The 20,799-nt window shown below is 47.6% G+C and overlaps 1 protein-coding gene across 7 annotated transcripts in view; it reads right to left on the bottom strand.

Annotated features, from left to right (window-relative positions):
* SPAG17 (sperm associated antigen 17) overlaps positions 1–20,799 on the bottom strand; it is a 342,590-nt gene that overhangs the window by 289,611 nt on the left and 32,180 nt on the right. For all 7 annotated transcript variants that reach the window (XM_019548662.1, XM_019548664.1, XM_019548665.1 and 4 more), the window contains exons 2-3: positions 12,805–12,945; positions 10,829–10,888 (exon numbers count right to left, since the gene is read on the bottom strand). In XM_019548662.1, the coding sequence (XP_019404207.1) occupies positions 10,829–10,888; positions 12,805–12,945 (201 nt within the window). The remainder of the gene's footprint in view (positions 1–10,828; positions 10,889–12,804; positions 12,946–20,799) is intronic.

The following is a 20,799-nucleotide window of genomic DNA, read 5'->3' as shown; positions in this document are numbered from 1 at the left end:
TTTGATGATCTGCTCAGGTCCCTTCCGACCCTACTAACTATGAAACTTGAAAACACCAGGCAAATTGCATGCTGTCTGCAGTAAGTCATATGTGTTTCTTTGCAAGCGCTAATAATGTTCTCTGGCAGGGACAACAGGATCTTTGAGCTCTACATGCACAAAACAGATTTCTTTCCTGACACTTCCAAGGCAAAATATAATATTTAAGCTATTCAGGACTTCTAAATAGTAGTAAAATACAACCGTAAACCAGCTTGAATGGAGAAAATGAATTCAACTTTGCCAGAAAAATAAAAGAGTTTATAGTAGTCTTCCTTTAAAAGACTAAAGATTTATTTGAAGTCTTTGGGGTGGAGGAACCTATGGTGCAGATCCAGGGGAGAGGTGCCTGGCACCCTGGCCTCTGGCAGCACCACTGCGGGTGCAGCCTCTGTAGCGAGGCCGGCAGGCTAGGGGCTTGCCTGAAGGTGGGGGTGGGCACTGCCCAGCCTGCTCCCCTTCCTCCCCCATGGGGCCAGGGCCAGCAGGGCCCATGTGTGGAGCTGGCTCAGCTACAGGCAGCTCCCAGTCAGGGGCTGCATGGTGTCCAGGTGAGAAGCAGGCAGCAGCCCAGGTGAGGAGCCAGATTGCTAGGGGACCTGGCTCAGGAGCAGGGCCAGGGGACCCTGGATGCTGCAGTTGGTGGTGGACCTCATCCCAAGCCAACTGGAGGGCTTAGCATTAGGCCCCATCAGAGAGGCACAGTGCCCAGGGGCCAGGCACCTGGAAGCACAGGTCCCAGGAGTCAGGCCAGAGGTCTGGAGGCCAGTCTGGGCCAGCTACATAGATGACCATCAGGGCCAGGCAAAGGTGACCATCAGGGCCACGATGGTGCCATCACCCAGTGGTCCTCCTCTATTGCCTCCACTGCTCAGGTCACCACAGTCGCCTGCCACTCCTGGGCCTTGAGCATCCTCTCAAGGAGGGCAATGTGCCTGTCCTTGAGGGTGAGGAGCCTGTCTCAGAAGGCATTATCCTCCTGGTCCCTCTCTCACCCCAGGTACTGGGCTCACCAGGCCCGCACAGTTGAAAACTTGGCATAGGGCCCTCAACTTAGATGGTGCCTCAGGCAAGCCTGTGCTTCCCCTCAATAAGCACCACTGTCTGGAAACGTACCTTTGCCTAGACCAGGGATTTTCAACCAGGGGTACGTGTACCCCTGGGGGTACTTGGGGTGGCCTCAGGGGGTACTTGGCAGTGGGCGCTGCCATGCGAGAAGCATTTCTGCCAGCAGCACTCTCACCTTTACACTGCTGGCATGTTCATTGATCGGCTGTTGTTCATTGGTTGCTGTCTAGCCACCGGGGCACTCCTGCCTTCTTGACTGGCCACTGTGGGTACACTGACCCAAAAAGGTTGAAAAACCTGGGCCTAGACTATGAGTCCCTGAGCCCTGCAGCCAGGGAAAAGATCGCTACTACCATTGATGAGTTTCTCTGCACGTGACACATCCCTGGCTGCCTAACTGGAAGGCCACTGACCACTCAAAGTTATGAACTGCCTCCTGCCTCTCTCCAAGTTGTGGTGGGAAAGTCCAGTGGGGACCTCGGCTAGGCTGGGCAGGAAGGGAAGAGGCCCTTTCTTGACTGTGCAGGGCCCCTGACTCCAAAGATGTAGCCCAGGGGCGGGTGGGTGAGCTGGAGTGTACACAGCACCCTCTTCCCCGCAACCCTCCTCCCCGTAAAGATCTTATCAGATGGGCACAGCCAGCAGTCCTGGCACTCTGACTCTGTTCCTGGTGGTGGCGAGGTGGTGTGGCTTCCTGCAGTGTCCTGAGGGGCAGTGGCACAACATCTGACCTGGGGCAGTGGTCCCCTCCAGGGATGAGCTGGAGCTGCTTGTCACAGGACCCATCCCCATCCTGACCTGCTTATTAGGGTTGCATGGCTGGAGTTCATGAAACAGGTGTTGGGCCAGGCTGCCTGTGCTGCCAGCTGAGGCCAGGAGTGGGGATTGCACTGGATCCTGCTGCAGGTGCCCCAAGGGGCTCTCACCTGGAGACTCCTTGTCAGCACTGTCTTGCTGCACTAGGTCCGACATCCCATCTGTGCTGGAGTGCACATGACAGTGCTCAACAGGGTCCCTTGTGGCCAGGATGCAGTCCAGCTGCCACATGAGCACATGGTCCTGTTGGCAGTCTCATTCCACAGGTTGTCGTCCATGAAATGGACCCATTGGGCTCACAGGGCCTTGATCTTGCCACCCAGACTGCTCATGGCTGCACTTTCACATCTGGGTCACCAGATGTAGGCGTTTGCCTGGGTGCCCAGGGCAAACTGCCACTGCACATCTGCCTTATCCAAGACTGCTATGATGTCACTAGTCTCTTACTCTGTCCAGTTGAGGCCCTGGACTATTTCCACTGTCAGGGATGTTGCCATCCCAGGTGCTGCCAGGGGCTTCAGGGGCTCAGGCAGGGACTCTGGGTGTCATCTGGGCTTACCATATGCTCACAGCAGAGGGACACACTACACAGGGGCCAGGCAGTTGGAGGTATGGGCCCTGGAGTTCAGGCCAGAGGTCTGGAGGCCAGCCTGGAACAGCTACAGAGGTGTTGCTGCCATGTGGCTGAAGGAACTTCCAGTCACATGGCTCTGGCCCAGGCAGGAGGCTGGTCCCCTGCTGGTGTGGCTGAGTGAGAGCAAATTTGGACCTACAGGTACTAGCAAACTATGCAGTAGACTTAGTGCCTCTAGAAACTTGCTGAAAATTCAGTGCTAAGAAGGGTGGGTAAAATGTTCTGTAAGGGACAAACAGATAATAAGATGGGATGGGATGCTATCTTCCCAGTGCCAAAACATAAGATATAACTCTTAAGTTCAGACAAGCTTCTGACATGAATGGGAAGGGATCCCCTGCCAATGGTACATGTGGGCACTAACAACACTGTTCAAAGGAAACTTCACAGACTAAAGATAATTTTGGGGAACCTGGAAGGGTTCTGAAAGAGAAGTGCATCCAAGCAATTTTCTAGGAGAATTTCAGAAGATTTCAGAAGTAAGTTGCTGGCTAGATAAGTGGTCTAAAGGTAGAGGGGAATTTATAGAATGTTAGGCCACCTTCCATGATCGCAGAGGGGAATGTAAAGTTTGGATGGCCTTCATATAAATAAAAAGAAAATCAGTCTTCCCAAAGACAGGTTCATTAGGTAGGAAATTAGTTACTTTAGTAAAACTAATAGAGAAGATGAAGGGTAGTGAGCACAAAATAAAGAAGTTGAAAACAAAATTAATTAAGATTCACAAGGACACAAAAAAGATTCTTTAATCCTCTACATGCTGATGCTAGAAGCCTGTGTATATTAATTACAGAAACTGGATTTGCTCATTTATGACCAAAAATTCAGCCCAGCTATTATTATTGACACATGGGAGGAACATTTACATGACTGGATTGTTAAAAATCAAGGGTTATATCCTGTTTAGGAATAACTGTAAGCATAAGTGACCTTCTATACAAAACATGGCACTGTCTCTTTCTAAATCACAAAAATTCAGATATGAAGGATCCCGAATATTTATGGCTTAGTTTTCTAACAGACAAACCAAAAAATGGGGCACCAACTGGTGTCTTCCAAAAATACCAATTTTACAAAGCTAAAAGGAATTATGAGCCAAATCAGCTCGGAAAAAGAATTTAAAACAGAAAAACATGAGTAATTTGGAGCTTTCAAAGGACATTTTGTTTGATGTCCAGGAGGCCACAGTCTCTCAAATCAAAAGAGAAGGTAATCCTGGTAAGAATCAATCAACCTGGCTTTGAGACAAAGTGAAAGCATATAGTATTATAAAAAACATATTTAACAAATTGAAGAAATCAGAAACTAGAAACTGGAAACATTTTTAAGGGCTGCTAAGAACAGAAACAAATCTATGACAAGCAAAGTTAAGGTAAAAAACAATGAGTTTTCAAGTAAACTAGGGACAGAGTTTTAAAAATATTAATGGTACAATGCTAGGTGAAAACAGTAGAATGATCAATGATGATGCAGAAACGTGTTGGCTCTCAGATGGATTCTGAGAACCAAGAAAGGTCTGAAGAGGCAGCTCCACCAAATTAAATACAACATAAGAATATCTACATTTTTAATAGTAAATTCAATAGGAAAAGGCAAAAGAGATACAAATGACCAAAACAGTACAGATAAGGCGTATCAAACAATTAAAATGTATAAAATGCACATTTATCTCAAGGCATATCGATATTTGAAAGCAAGGTAATCTTAAAATTTCTAAGCCCTAAAGTCTTAAAAAGCCCATAACACAGGGGTTGGCAACGTTTTTAGCTGGAGTGTCAAAAACACCCTGACCTCCTCCCATACCTCGACTTTGCATGCCAGAAGCAGATGGCAGGGGACCTGGGAGGGGTCTGATTCTTGTTGCTGATGATGGGTGTATGCGCACCTTCAGAATGGCAGGGGAGGGGCCTAGTTTGTGCTGTCCCAGCTCCCTCCCCATCATGTGCCCCAAGGCTTGTGTGCAGCCACCACTGCCATGGAACCAGTGCCAGGGCTCTGGACCCTGGTGCAGCTGTTTGCTGTCTGCCTGCTTCCTGTGCTGCCCCAGTAGGACGGCCACTGATGCATCCCCAGAATACAGGATATTCCCTTGGGTAGGAATGGGGCCCCCTCGGCCAATCAGCAGCAAGGGGTGAGGCCACCACAAAAAGGCCACCTCCCTCCCTCCTTCCTTGGCTGTGCACCACCCTAGCTTTTGGTACACTCAATAGAATTGTGAGGACATGTGATTGACACATATTTCCTTCCAACAATTAACTTAAAAACAGGAATATGTCCCAGGCCCATATCTGGCCATGCACCTCGAGGCTGCAGCCAGCTCAGGCTCTGGGCAGCTGCTGCTGGCCTTGGAACCTGGGCTGCTTACAGCAGGGATTGCAGACTCCCAGCTGCCTGCTTCAAGCAGTGTGGGCTCCATGGCTGGTAGCAGCTGCCCAGAGCCCAGTCCGACTGCGGTGTGCCGAGCAAAATGGCCTCATGTGCTATTCTCTGGTGCACAGGCTGGGGGCTGCTGACCCCTGCTGTAACAGGTGCCTATCCTCTTAGAGAAAGGACCTTCCTACAAAGGTTTCAAAATCCAGTCTCTACATAGCACTTGGAAGTGAGCAATTCAGCAAGAACCGTAGTTCAAGACTGAAGACCAAAAACTCCAAAGTGAATCCAGGTTTTGTACTTTATAGTTTGACTAAAATTTTAAAAAACAAAACTTACTAAGTTAGTTTTAAAAAAAAGATTACAGAGTTCCTAATAGGTACTACTCTAATTAATATTAATATATTTGTGGCAGTGTAACTTTGCCTGCTCCAGCCCTTGAAGTGACAAGCACCCAACCAGCAGGTGCCTGATTAGGGTGGCTATTTTAAAATTAAGATCAGCCAGGCAGAGTTGGCAGTGTGTTGCTTGCAGCTGAGGGAACAACATCACCCAGCTGAGCTAAGGCTCACAACATCCTGGAGGTAAGAGCAGGAGCTATGGGGATGGCTTGGAGGCTTCTGGTCCTGGGCATGACCTAGAACTCTACCCTGCCAAGGTAGGGAAGCCTGGTGGGACTGCTGGTGATGCAACAGCCCCACTCAAATGCCAGGACTGTGAACCTCCATGATGAAAGGTGACTCAGGGTGCCTTAATAACCCCAGCCCCCACAACTGGGTGGGTAACCCTATAGTAGGGCCCAAGAAGGCAGACCCATGTAAGAGAGTGTCGGCTAGTTGCTCAGAAGTCTGATTTGAGGCACCCTCAACTAGTCAATGCTGGGGCCAGGACCAGAAGGGTCAAAAGGGCCAGGAGCCCATTGCGAGGGATGCCCAGAGCCGGGGGCCTGGGGTTCTGACTGGCCTTGGAGGTAAGGCCAGGCCTTGCATGGTGAAAGGTCCCAGGGGGACCATGCCTGAGAGGGAGAAGAGTGCAGGGAGTTTGGCAGCTGAGAATGAGTGTGGAGTAGGCTGCCTAATGGAAGGAATGTAGTTGGGGTCCAGACTAGAGCGTTACGGGGCCCAGTTTGGGGCTGGAGACTTTAAGAACTGAGATGCCATCTGTGAGGCATGGACTATAGTGTACGGGAGGTTCAGAGCTGTGGGTAGTGCCCCCTGGCATCAGGGCATGTAATGGGCAACCTCCCACATTATACCACCAGTAAAGGGAACAGCAAAGTCGTGGCAGATGAGACAGGGTGGACTGCACTGCAGACAGGTGGGTGGGCCGACACGAGACTCAGCCCCAAACGTACCCCCGTCACAATATTCTTATTCCCTATTCAAGTCTTATTCCCTATATAAGCATCATCTTCTGTAAAATTAGCCTTGTCTATCATCAAATTGCTAAGCATACTCAAGATGACCTCATAACTTCTAGTTTTTGTTTCATCCATTTTACTTAAGCTTTCTAAAATATTTAACACCTTTCAGCCTTCTCTTGCTCCAGCATTTCCTCTGCCTGTTCTCCTCTTACCCAAACCATAGTTCAAGCAGATATATGTAATTACTATGATTAAAACAGCTTAAGGCCTCTATAGCCTACAAAACACCCTAAGTATTAAATAAATATTTCAGTTCTGTATCTGGGAAAAAGCTACATGTGGTCATATATGATGATGATCATGAAATATATTCTATTCCAAGAGAAACCATGGACACTCATCCAGCTGCAGGCCCTAGATGTAGGTAATCAGGGCACTGGCAGAGTCATCCCCAGTGTCCTCACAAAGAAAGCCCCACAGGCCTTTATAAACGGAGACCAGACAGCAGACAACTTTCTGAGCAACTAACCACTTGTCTGCATTTCCTGACCTGTCTGAGACCTTGCTTGCCTGTTGCTCTTGCCTAGATCCTACCTGAACCTTGCTTAGACTAACTCTCTGCTTTGACCCTTGCTTAAATTCCTACCTGCACTCTTGCCTAGTCTGAGCCTGTATATCACTTCTACCTGGATCCCTGCCTGTTTCTGCTCCCACACTATGTGTGCTTGCTACCATCATGGATTACTCTGTTCTTACTTTCTCTGCCTTTGTGTGCTCCTGGCTTGAACCTCCTGGTACAACCAACAACTTGCTTTGACCTGATTTCATTGCAATTCCCATCTTGATTTCTTGGACTTGGACTGAACTCAGCACTCTCCACATAACTCCTGTTTTAACCCAACCCCTTGTACTGACTGCCCCAAACTTAATCCACCCTAACAGGAGGATGTTAAACAGCAGCTACTAGAACTACATTTTTTTTAAATCAGCAGGTGGGATATGCTGCATCCAGGAGTTTTAGAAGAGCTGGCCAAGATGCTCTCTGGTCTGTTAGTGATGACTTTTTAATAAATTTTGGAACACTGGAGACATTCCAAGGAACAGGAAAAAAGTTAATATTACCAATATATTAAAAAGCAGAAATGGAACTACCTGGATAATTATAGGTCTGGCAACCTGACACTAACCCTTGTGTAAAACAGTAGAATTGTTAATATGAGAGTCAATTAATACTACATTAAATATAAGTAAATGTAATTAAACACCAACCAAGGTGATTTTATGAAAAGTAGATTTTATTATGCTACCTAGATATCTCTGATGAAATAGCAAGTTTGGCTGATGATGGTAATAGCATAAATGTAATAGGTTTCTCTAAGACTTTGAAGTAGGTACCACATTACATTCAGATTAAGAAACAAGAATGATATAAGATTAGTAAGGAACATATTAAAAGGTTTAAAAACTGACAAGTCTCAAAATATAATTGTAAAAAAATGAATCCTCATTAAATGGATGTTTTTTTATTCAAGTTTCACAAGGACCAGTTCTTGACCCTATGCTATATTTATCAGTGTCATGAAAAAAAAAATCGTCATGGAGCTATCTGATCTGGCCAGCTGACTTGGGGCTTTGGTGGCATTTATTTGGGGGCTTCAACAGTGGTCACTTTCCTTGTGCTGCTGCATGGAGAAGTTGTAGTAGCAGCTGGATCCTAGTGCCTGCTCACCCACCTTTGACCTGAACTGGGTCATTCTGCCCCACAGCCTAAAAAGATTGCAGTCTCTCTCAAGATTAAACCACAAGTGTGGAAAACTTACAGGGATTATTTCTGCCATTGAATAATACATTTGTTCCCAAGAAGGTAAAATCCTCATTTCAGGTCAAAACTGCATACCTCTGCTGCACATTGTGAATTCACTCTGAACTTTTTTTATCATGATTATCAATGAAAATGTTGAATGCAGACGTAGACACCCATAGTGAATACTGAAGAGCAAAACTCTGCCAAGAGAGGAAGAATCTTTATGCTTGTCATAAAGGATCAGTCCTTTAGTTTGCAACAGCCATGTCAGAAAAGGTCAAGGCAGGTATTTTATATTCTTTGTTTAAAGAAGTGTCTTTGAAGAATACTCTACTCAGCACTAGTGAGACTGCAGCTGGAATACTGAGTCCAGTTCTGGGCACCACATTTTAACAAGGACATTGACAAGCTTGAGAGAGTCCAAAGAAGAGCCACCCATATAATCAGAGTCTAAAAAGGCAAGCCATATGAGGAAAGGCTGAGGGATCTGGGATGCTTCAGCCTGAGGAAAAGAAGGCTGAGAGGGGACCTGGTAGCAGCTTACCACTGCACTAGGGGAGTACATCAAGGGCTTGGTGAGCAACTGTTCACCAGGGCGCCTGAGGGGAAAACCAGGAATAATGGCCACAAACTCCTAAAAGACTGATTCAGGCTCAACATTAGAAATAACTTCTTCATAGTCAGGGTGTCTAGGCTGTGGAAAAAGTTTCCTCCAGAGGTGGTGTAATCACCTATCCTGGAAATCTTCAAGAGGAGACTAGATAGTCACCTCGCTGGGGTCACTTGACCCCCAGTTATCTTTCCTGCTTGGTGCAGGGGGCTGGGCTCAATGATCTTCCAAGGTCCCTTCTGGCCTTATGCAGCAGGGCAGTAGGGTTCCTGCTACTGATAGCAGTAATATGGGCTCAGCTGCCACTCACCAGGGCAGCGCAGGTGTGGGTTGCTGAGACAACCAGTTGGGTCAGCTGACCAGAAGGGGGAAGGGCCTGGCCTTTATAAACAGACAGGCTGAGGCTGGAAGGCCAGTTCCCCTCTGGCAGCCTAAGAAGCAGGAATCCTGCTGGAGCAAGTAGGGCGGGCATAGTAAGGAAGTCGGATGGCCTGAGCAGTGTCGGCACGATGATATGGGGTGGAGAGAATCCTGACAGGGATATGGACAAAGGATAACCAGGTTGGCTTAGGGTTTATGTTATAGCCAGGGGCTTTGCGTTTTCTGTTTTGGTTGTGATATAAGACCGGAGGACCGGGCGAGGCTGTAGGGGTTGGAGGAGGCCTCATAGGAGCTCCCTAGCAGTGGGGGGGTTCCCAGCGCTGGAGAGAGTGCTGTGTTTTGGGGTGTCCCAACCCCGGCCCCAGTGTGGGTAGTTAATCGGGAGGAGCCCAGTGTGGGCATAGGCAAGAAGCCCAATGGGCGTACGATCTGAGGAAGGGGTCTGGGGGGCCAGGTAAGGCTGAGGCCACCTGAGCCCTGATTACGGGAGTTGTGAGTAAGGCCCTGGTTGGGGGTGAGAGCACGGGGCACAGGCCCTGGTTGGGGGCAACGGTATAAGGGTGAGGCTCCAGTGTGGGCTACGAGAGCACGGGAGACAAGCCCCGGTGCAGTGAGGGAAGCAAGGGAGCACCCGTGAGGGTGCAGGTGGGCAACTGGACAGAGCCCTGGTACAGCAAGGCGCCATGCCAAGGAGGGCAGGAAGGCAGCCTTCCTTTAATGATATTTACCAGCAAGACGTGGTGGGCGAGACAGAGGGTGTGTTCGAGCCCTGATTTGGCACGTTAGGTAGAGGTGCTAGGGGAGGTCACGGCACCCCTAAGGCTGCCCTGCCACACCCTACAACCTATGAATCTATAAATACAGTAAGCAGCTAATGAGACACAGCATTAACACCTGGAATTTAATAAGTATGCACACCACCAGAAAACTGTTATTAGTAATTAAATATAGGTATCGTGCAAAGCTCCTCTGTAGGGCCAAACTTTAAAATCCTTCTGTCAAAATCCCGAAAAGGCTCTAGGATCCCAAAAGCATAAAATAAGTTTACTGGGAAAGGTTAATTGCATAAAATTCAGAGTCATGATAATAGGACGTTTTCAGATAGTATTCTAGCATTACTGAAAAACAGACTGTAATTAAAAAAAACCTGTTATAAAATCCATCAAAACCAGAGTGACACAAAAAAATAATTACTCAGTAGTGAGCTAAAATGCAAACTTTAAGCAACTTTCTAATTGCAGGATTTTATAGACTTTCTCTTCAAATATACCCCAATGGGTCAACCAAGTTAGAATTTTATATCAAGTAGCTGTCATAGGGATACTCCAGTATGAATACTGTTTCTAGAGGTCTGTTCTTTCTCTGGTGTAGAAGGGTTAAGCATGTCAATTACCATGAATGTCCAAAAGAACAAACTTCAGCTATACCTCTTTAATATGAGCCTACCACCAAAATACATCTACAGAATATATCATGAACATGATAATAAAATCAGTGTCCCAAAAGATAACTTGCTCCTCATATACTCCTTTTTTCCTTTCTGCACAAATATTTTAGTGAACTCCTGATTAAGGTGCAACAGAACAGAAAGGAAGCAACTTCAGCATCTTGGCACCACAGGTGTTTTTTATCAGCTATAACCGACTGGGTAGGCGTTTTTTTGGCTTGCCTATGCAAAACAACTAGTTAGGTATATACAACTCAAAAAAGTAATGTTGACTACAAAAAAATGATTTAACCTACCTCATAATACATAGGCACATCTTTGGTCTTTTTTCCCTTTTGATTTCCCGCTTCCAGGATCTGTAAGATAAACAAAGTGTGCTACTATGAATAACGGATTTGTTGATTTCAACAAACATAAGATATTTATTTAAATAAAGTTTTTCTTGAGTATTCTTTGAATGCCTAAAAGTGAGATTAGACTCTATCAGCATTTTCTAAGGGTTGTAGTAAAACTCTATTACTTATGTAACCCGGGCAGTACTCCAAGAGGTACCCCCTCTCCACTTGAAGGGATCAAAGCAGGTGCACAAGCGCTGTGGGAGGTGTAGAGCAGAGCCAGACCACCAATGGGGACTTAACCATATACCTTTTAATACTGGGAACATAACAGGCATAAATCAGAGGGTATAGTGGATGCTACAATGCCCCAAGGGGGCAGGATTCAACAAAAGGTTAGATATTTACAATCATTGACAAAAACAGGCTTAACAAAATATAAAACACAAACAGCACAACAAACAATATGGGTTGATGAAATATAAAAAGGCACAAGATGCAAAATGTCAAGTGACAAGGAAACATAGGGCCTTAGTACCTGGAGGGGGAGAAAGGGGGGGGAAAACACAATGGCCCCTTTCCACTGCAAGAAGATTTGCTTCTTGTTATCTCACTCACCTCAAGTCACCTCTGCTGGGACTTAATACCCAGATCTCCCACATGGTAGGCAAGAATGCTGCCACACAGCCACCACTACTAGCACTGCTCCAGCCTGCTAGGGGTCTTGACCTTCCCAGAGCCCCGGCTTCACGTTGAGCTGCCTGGCCTCTGACTGGAGGAGCTGGAAGCAGAGCTGGGAACCCCTCAGGTTGCTGCTCAGATCCTTCCTGGAGCTGGGGAGCCTCTCCTGCTGGCTGCAGCCTCTCCCAGGGGATCCTGGAGCCCAGTGGGGGGCCTCTCCTGCCGGCCGCATGCAACACTGCTGAGGGTCCCACTGCTGCCTGCAGGTCCTGCTCTTTCAGGCTCTTCCAGGGCACTGCTCCTGCCTCACTGACTCAACTCTGTGAAGCCCCTTCCTCATTATCCCTCTCCTGAGTCAGCCCACACTGCCCCTTTTATCCCCCTCCAGGTAACCCAAGGGGCCAATCGGGATACAGGGGGGTGAGTCTCTGGGGCCTGATTGGTACGGAAAAGGAATCCCAAGTCCTCCAATCATCTTTTGCCCTTTCAAAAACCCTGGCCTAGGTCACTGTCAGCCAGCCTGTCACATCTATACATTTAAACCTTGTCTGGACAAAGACCTGGACTACACTGAAGTGGGTGCATCTACACAAGATGTTTATTGAAGATTTTCATAATTAGCTCTGCTCTAAACATCTCATCATCTACACATGCAGTGATATTAGGACAAAGTAAACTAATTAACTCTGCTGTAGGTTAGTACTTATAAAAACTCTGCTGTAGGTTACTACTATGGTGGAGTTTTTTTTTACTCCTCAACAACACACCTGGAGATGCTGACAGGGATCGCTGGGGCACAAGCGTGCTTCAGTGTGGGGCTGCCTGCTGGCTAGCCCTATACTGAAGTACCCTCATGCCCCACCCAGCCCTTCTTCAGCACGCTGAGCTGAGTTGAAGCAGCCCTGGGCTGGCGGGGTTACCCCCTGGGCCTTCTGCCAGGCAGGTGTGCTCCCACCTGACTCAATATGTTGTGGTCCTGGGCACATGTTTGAACATGGAGCTCTGGAGCAATAAGCTCCAGTGATAGGCACTGGAGCTTATTGCTGTGCATTAATTGCATGTTTAAAAATGCTGACTGACATGCTTTGCACTTGCTTACCTATTCTCTTTTTTTTCTTAACTTCTATGTGAATGAACGTATTTAATGATTATTTAAATTGTCCATGCATTTTATATTAATATGCAGTAAGAGCTTCTTCAAAGAAGAAAAACCTTTTAATTTTCAAGAGCGTTTAATAAGACGATGTATTAAATACCTGTTCAAAAATTCCTTCCCATGATACCACACTGAAGAGCTTCCGCTGTGGTACCTGCACAGCAAGAGACAGTGCCTTTGTATGGATTTCATCCTCAGTTTTGTTCTCCACAACAAAAGCAATGTTGGGCTTCCAATCATCCTGTTAATTTTCCAAAATAAAAAAAATAAGTGCATTAAAACACTCTTAAATTCATGATTTAAGAAACAGCCAGCAGAACAAGACGGCCCCACTACTAAAGACAGCTTATGAAGTCTAAACATCACACTGATTATTGCTTTGAAATAAAGGAAATAAAAGTGAAGTCTAAACTCCAACATCGTAATTATTTGCTACCATCAGGTGGCAGTATTATGCTGTGTAAAAACACAACACAACTTAGCAGCAGCATGTAACTTTTTCTTTCTTGGCCAATGCTGCATAAGTACAATAGGGATGGAGTAACATTTAAAATGACACTTGCAGAAACACTGGTCTTTAACCTGAATATTTCAGAAGTACAAAACATAATTTCCCAAAATGTATAGCTCTAAAGATTTTCAAAACAAAAAAAAATGTGCATAAGTGATCTTTCTGTTTCTTATCCAGACTATCTAGAGTCCAGGGTTGTCCAGCCTATTTGGGTTGGCAGGTCAGATCAAGATGGAGGGGCTTTTTGTGGGCTGGATGACCTACTTCTGACAACAAGAGTGAGCAGCGCCAGTGTTACCTGTCCTGTGCTCATTCTGATACCATCACTGGCCCCACTGCCAAAAGCTGTCCCCAACAGGGATCCTGACTTAGAAATTTGGCAATAGGGCAACAATTACCTGTGGTATTAATGACATAGCCATGCCCCAGTACCACCAAAAAATGTTTCTAATAGGCAGACAAGGTTCTTTGGGTACATGTGGTATCTTTTATTAGACCAACTAAATAGTTGAAAAAATTGTTCTTTGCAAGCTTTTGGGCACAAACACCCTTATTCAGGCATAGGAAGAGTCTGGTGTTTTGTGTGCTGTCCTGGGTAGATTAGAAGCCAATATGCAAAATGCAGGTCTGTGAAAATGCAAATGTGTGGCAGTGAGGATCAGAGGGAATGGGAATAGATATGAGACAAGTAGGGTGGGGGGAAGGGGGAATGTTGACATGGTGGTAGAATGTAGCTGGGAAAATGCAGACAAGTTACCTGGGGTTATCAGATGGCAGGCAGGTTATAATGTACCATAAATCCAATGTCTATACTTAGTCCATGATTTTTATACTCCAGTAGATTTATGAAGTAAAGTTCGTAGGCTTGTCTATGAAAGGTGTTTTGTAAATCAGGACTGAGAGATCGGAGAGTAGTTGTCTTGTGAGGAGCTTACACACACAGGTAATTGGGTATTTTTATTTTTGATAGATTTTTCAGTGTACGTTCATTCTGATATGCAGTTGTTGTTTGGTTTCTCCTACATATTTTCCATCAGGGCATTTAGTCCGCTGGATGAGATATTACATTTCTGGAGGTGCAGGTGTAAGATCCAGGAATGGTAATGGTTCTGTTGTGGGATGTAGTTATTGTGGGAGTGGTGGAGATGTGTTGGCAGGTTTTACCTTTTTTGTTCTGGCATGGTCTGGATCCATTTGGTGTGCTTTGGGCCATAGAAAGTTCACTTCTGGTGGTGATGTTGGTGAGGTTCAGTGCTTGTTTAAAGGCTAGGATAGGTAATGCTGAAAAGATCTCTGTAAGAATTGGGTCTTTTTCTCGTATGGGTTCCAGTTGTTTGAGGATTTTCTGTATAGGTTCCAGGGAAGGATGGTATGTTATAACCATGGATCTGGGTTTTCTGTTTCCCACGGAAAAACAGAGAAAACCACAGATTCCCTGTTTTTATTGGAGAAAACATGGATTTCCCTTTTTAGCAGAGAAATCTGCGGATTCTCCACTTTTGCAAAGAGCTCTTGCAGGCTGGCACAGCTCCAGCCTACAAGAGTTGATTGCAGAAAGGATGTGAAACCCCCAGCCCTGCCCGGACGGGGAGGGAGAGGGGGCAGGGTGGGGCCTGAGACTGAGGCAGACAAGGCTGGGCTCAGGCTCAGACTTGTCCTTCGCCCCGAAACATAGAGGTAAGTGGAGCTGTGGGGCAAGGCTGGGGAAGATGGTTGGGGCTGAGAGAGCATGGGGTGCTGCTGGCTCTAGGTGCAGCTGGGAGCACGGCCAGAGGGTGAGGGCAGGGGTGCCCCCTGGGGGGGCTTTGTGGGCAAGCAATGCAGGGCTCAGTGTGGTGGTGCCCGCCATGTGCAGGCTGCATACCTGCTGCCCGGCCTCCTGCCCAGGGAGGGATTCTGGGGGATGGCGGGGGCTCACACATGGTGGCCGCTGCCGCTTACCTAGAGGGCCGTGATGGTGGTGACGGCCACTGCCTACAAAACCTCCTGCTGCCACCGTGGAGCCATGCCCAGAGCTGTGCGGCCGGCTGCCAGGCAGCAGTGGCAGCATGGTGGTGGTCAGGTGGCACACAGCCATCCCCACTCCTATGCTGCACTGCTGCCACTGGCCACACAGCTCCGAGCACAGCTCTGTGGCAGCAGTGGGAGGTTTTATATGCAGCAGCAGTCACCACTGGCACGGGCAGCCCCACAGGTAAGCAGCAGTGGCTGCCCGTGCCAGTGACGACTGCCACTGTGTACAAAACCTCCCGCTGCCACCGCTGAACTGTGCTCGGATCTGTGTGTCCAGTGGCAGTGGTGCAGCGCAACGTGGTGGTGGGGATGGCTGCATGCTGCCCGCCCACCACCATGCTGCTGCTGCCGCCCGGTGGCTGGCCGCACAGCTCCGGGTTACAGCTCCACAGTGGCAGTGGGAGGTTTTGTAGGCAGTAGCCATCACCGCCCTCATGGTCCTCCAGGTAAGCAGGAGCTGCATAAGAGCCCCCGCCCTCACCTGCAAATCCCTCAGTGTGGATGCAGAGCTGGCTACTGAGTTGTGCTCCAGCCGCATGCCAGTCTCCCTCTCCCCTTCCCCTGGGCAGGCGGCTGGGCATCATGTGTGTGGCCCACACATGGTGAGCACCAACACACTGTGCCCCACATTGCTTGCCTGCAAAGGGCCCCCATAGAGGCGCACACCTGCCCTCATCCCCTGACCCTGCTCCCAGATGTGGTGTACTGTCTGGGGCCAGCAGCACCCCCCACTCCCTCAGCCCCCAATCATCTTCCCCAGCTCTGCCCCACAGCCCCCAAGCCCCACTTACCTCTAGGATCCAGGGGTGAAGGACATGGCTCCATGGTGGCAGTGCTTGCCAACAAAGCCCCTCCAGCCTGCAGGCAGCCACCACCACCCCGCACTGCCACAGAGCCGCGCAGCTGGTTGCAGGGCATGCCGCTGCATGCAAGCCCCCTGTTCCACCCCCCAGCCGGGCAGCATATATGTGGCCTGCACGTGGTGCTTGCCACTGCACTGCCACTGCCACACCCCGTGCCACTTGCCCACAAAGCTGTGCAGATGGCCGTGGGATGGTAGCGCAAAGTGTAGTGGCAGCCTCTGTGTGCAGACCTCCTGTCAGGCTGGCCGGCATGTGTGTGGCCCACAGAGTGACACCTCTGCCCTCGTCCCCTGGCCCTGCTTGTGGGGGTGGGCACAGGAGCACACTCCCCCACTTCTTGATCTACCTCCCCAGCACCTTCCCTTTCTCCTGCCTTGCCCTGCCCCTTCCCCCCACACACACTTACCTGCTGGGGTCAGTGTCTGTGTCTGCATGTCTGTGGGCCTGGGGGGCTGTTGTGAGGGCCATCAGAAGAGCTGCTGAGACTGTGGGGGGGGGGAAGTGGGGTACCAGCAGTGCTGGGGGGGGTTGGGGGGCCTTTAATTTTTATCATGGATTGTGGGTTTTTAATCAGAGAATTTGTAATTTTTAATCAGAGAAAACTAGGATCCCTGGTTATAACTAATGATGTGCGATTCATGGGGGATTTTCTTTTTATACTGCAGCAATTCTTCATGTGGCATCTGAGTGGCTCTTTCAAAAGTATGATCCATCTCTCTGGAGGAGTTTCCTTGTTGGATGAAAGCCCTTTTGAGATTTATGAGGTGACGATTGCAGTATTCTCCTCAGTGCAAATTCGCTGGTATTGGAGGGTTTGGCTGTATATTACAGCTTTGGTGTGTTTAGGGTAATTGCCACCCATCCTCCCATTCCCTTTGATCCTCACTGCTATGCATCTGCATTTTCACAGACCCGCATTTTCCACATTGGCTTCTATTTTACACTGGAATGCACACAATACAAGACCAAACTCTCCCTATGCCTGAAGAAGGGTGTTTGTGCCCAAAAGCTTGCAAAGAACAATCTGTCCAATGATTTAATTCAGGGATGGGCAAAATATGGCCCGTGGGCTGAATCTGGCCTGCCAAACCATTCTGTCACACCTATGGAGCCCCTAAAAAATTTAGAAAATTAATATTTATCTCCCCCTGGCTTCCTGTCAAAGATGACAGGAACCAGTGGCAGTAGGACCCAAGGGAAACCACAGCAGGACCTTGCATTAGCAAGGCCCACCTGGTTTCATCTCCCCCAGCTGGAAGCCCCTGCCTAGCAGAGGCTTCTGGCCTGGAACGAGGCAGTTTCTCCTGCAGCTGGCCAGAGCCTGCGCTGCGCTAAGCTGTGGTGCAACTCCTTCACTGCCACCTCTGGGTTGCCCAGCGTGACAGCAGTGACAGTGTAAAGCAGCCACAGGGCAGCTCACAGGTGGCGGTGAAGGAGCTGCACCACAGTTTAGCACAGCACAGGCTCTGGGCAGCCACAGCAAAAACTGCCCAGCAGCAGTGGTGATGGGAAGGGCTGCTTTCCTCCACACCAAGCAGAAGTTTCTGCCCAGCTGCTGCTGCCTCTGTTGTGACTGTTCAGCCCCAATGGGCAAGCCCAGAGCTGGTGTGGGATGTGCAAGGTTGCAGCTGCATGCACTGTCCCACTGCTACCACTGCATGCAGCCGGAGGGTGCAGAGTGGGCATGGGACATGCTGGGGCTGCACAGTTGGTGGTGACAGGGAAGCGCTGCAGGGTGCTTGGGCTCTGGGCTGTTGCAGGGTGGGGATGAGCACTGACTGACTCAGGGGGGCATGTGTAGTGGGCGGGGCTCCCACATACTCTCAAGCCTTTCCCACAAACCCCACAGCCACACCTCCCTCCCACACAATCACACACCCCACAAATACTGTACCCACACACACATCCACACATCCCCACAAACTCGCCATATCCACTCACCCAGAGCTCCCCACAAACCCCATGCCCACTCATACCCAACACCCCTGCACACCCCACACATTATACAAGAGTAAGACTGCATTTTGAGCTATTATGCAATCACTTCTACTTATACAGCACAAACACACACAAATCAGGATAATTTTTTTTAAATTAAATTAAAATATATTGTTATGGATGTTTGACTTTTAGTATATCATTTGTTTTTTTCCGCATTCTAAAATGGCAAACTCTCTTCTCCAAAGGAGTACTTCCAAGGGCAAGGGGAGGAACTAATAAAATATATCACATCTACCCAAAGAACCTTGTCTTCCTGTGTCCTTAGATCAACATGGCTACAATCAACAGCCCTAAAGTTTCCAATGGGCACCTTCATTCAGAAATTCTTCAGCAGGGTAAGCAATAACGCCCTCCCAGTTGCTGACCCAGCTGACACTGTAGTTCAGGCAGCCACAAGGGCTAACACCACTGCCACATGCCCTCTCGGCCATGATTTAATTACTCACAGCTTACATGCAGGCTGTGCATTGGATAGCCCTGATCATGACAACAGCATGTTATCCTCTGCTAAAATACCAGCTTATGACCATCCTAACTACCAAATTACAAATGTGTGCATGAATTTCCTAGAAGACTTCAGACTGATATGATATGAAATAAAAGGAAAATAAAAATAGGTAATACCCTGAGTTTATTCCTTTACGATCTCTGAAAAAATGAGAGTTTCAGACTGTAATGGAGAAGCTGCCTAGACAACTCTTTTTCTCTTGAGCTTCTTTTCCTTCAACCCCTTTGTGGAATCTTTGTCCCCTGCCAGGTCCCTTTCACTGGCTGGGCCCATATTCCCCAGCAACTCCATGCCCATTTCCAGAGTTCCTGGCATAAAAGATAGCAGCTTGGCCAATAACAACAAATAAAAAGATGCTTAATATTTCTTATTGTAAAAAATTCAAGAGAACTCTTTAAAAAGAGGCCTAACTCCACCATGATTTGCAGCAAGACTTTGAAATTCAGCAGAGGAACTGCTCTAGGATAAAGAGGTACCTTTCTGATGTCATGAAAATCAGTTTCAAATGTAGGCATTTTTGCTATTTCCACATTATCCTCAGAGTACTTTGACAGTATACAAAAAAATCCTCAGTATTTTATACTGCAGCACATGCCCCACGCTGGTGTCACATTTCATACACTCAAAACTGCAGACAGAACATGGACAAAATGGATTCTCCTCTTTCTTGAAAGATACTTTGACCTAGGAAAATGTATACTGCATTAAGTAACTTGCCTCAATGATCTCAAGAACTCACTTCTACTGATTGTTTCTAATAATTCTTAAATAATTACAATACTGTTTTTTTAAATAGTGTGTCATATCCTACTAACTGTAGTGCAAACAAATATAACAACAGATATAATTATACCAATAGACAATTATACTGTTATAGCTATTCCAATATAACTGTTACATATGTTAATCCACTAACACTGGTATAGAAGCAAACAGATGTTACAGTTAAAATCAAAACAACTGATGCAGTCTCTCAAGAGGCAAGTCCTCTCTTCTTTTTAAAAACAAATTCAAGTTACCTCTGTCCACAGCCTAATTTACACAAATTAGAAGATGGACACAGATCATTCTTTATGGCAAACAAGTCCAAATCCCATAATCCTAATTATATTTCATATCAGAAAAAGCCCATCAAATCTTTATTGTTTGACTACGTCAGGGATAGGCAACCCCTGGCACAGGAGCCAAGTGTGGCACACAAAGGCATTTTGCTTGGCATGTGCACCTCATGGTGGACAGTGGGGAAGAGGCAAGGGCTGTACTGCCACAACATGGGTTGGACTCCTTGTGGTTCCCCCACCATCCACCCCTGGCATGCCAACATCTTACAAATACAGGTTGTGGGTATATTTAGCACTCTGGCCAAAAACACTGCCAACTCCTGGACTATGTTTTCTGTATCACAAGGCTGCTCATTTTCTGTCTCAAGGCGCATCACACGTGTGTTACCTCTCAGCTCCATGTTCTTGGGGAACCCTGACACAGGACTTTGGGAGAGAACAGCAAACTCAAGATTCAAAACCACAATCAGGAGATCTCTAAGCTAGCAGCTACAGTTAAAAATGCAGGCCATCACTCCTGGTGGGAGGTTTTGTTTGGATGGAGTCCCAATGCAACAGGACTTTTAAATGTCATGCTTCACCCCATTGTAGTAATTATTAGTTTTCACATTATACTAGTGATTGGTCTGATGCTACTAGTTTGCTGGATCCAGAGACTGATGCGACGATTGCAATGGACAGAAGATCAAAACCAGTACCAGGGAGCAAAGATGTGATGGGGATACTTGCTCAACACAAGCACTCCATCAACGGGGGGGAAGTGTTACCTCACAGCTCCATGTTCTTGGGGAACCCTGACACAGGATGCAGACTGTCTGACTCACAAAGAATCCCCCCCACACTCCTCTACCTAAACAGAAATTGATTAAGATGCAGTGACAGACACAGCTAAAACCCTCCAGATAAGGGTGACAAGAGTGAAACAACTGCCCTAGGTCTCATTTGCACCTGAGATGGAACCAGATGACCATTCATTTACATGAGAGATGGAGAACAGAAAGCCTGAAGCAGAGACTGCAGTGAATTCTGGGATCAGCGAAGCAGGGGAGCACTGCATGATGGGGAATTGGTGCTCCAAATGCTAATCAACCCACACACCCAGCTCAGCATTTATCAGACCAGTTCTAATTTGGATTTA

Source organism: Crocodylus porosus, unplaced genomic scaffold (assembly GCF_001723895.1).
Source record: "Crocodylus porosus isolate Cpor-Errol unplaced genomic scaffold, CroPor_comp1, whole genome shotgun sequence".
Classification (NCBI taxonomy): domain Eukaryota; kingdom Metazoa; phylum Chordata; order Crocodylia; family Crocodylidae; genus Crocodylus; species Crocodylus porosus.
Note: the sequence above shows the minus strand (reverse complement) of the source record. Positions and strands in the feature narration are given on the sequence as shown.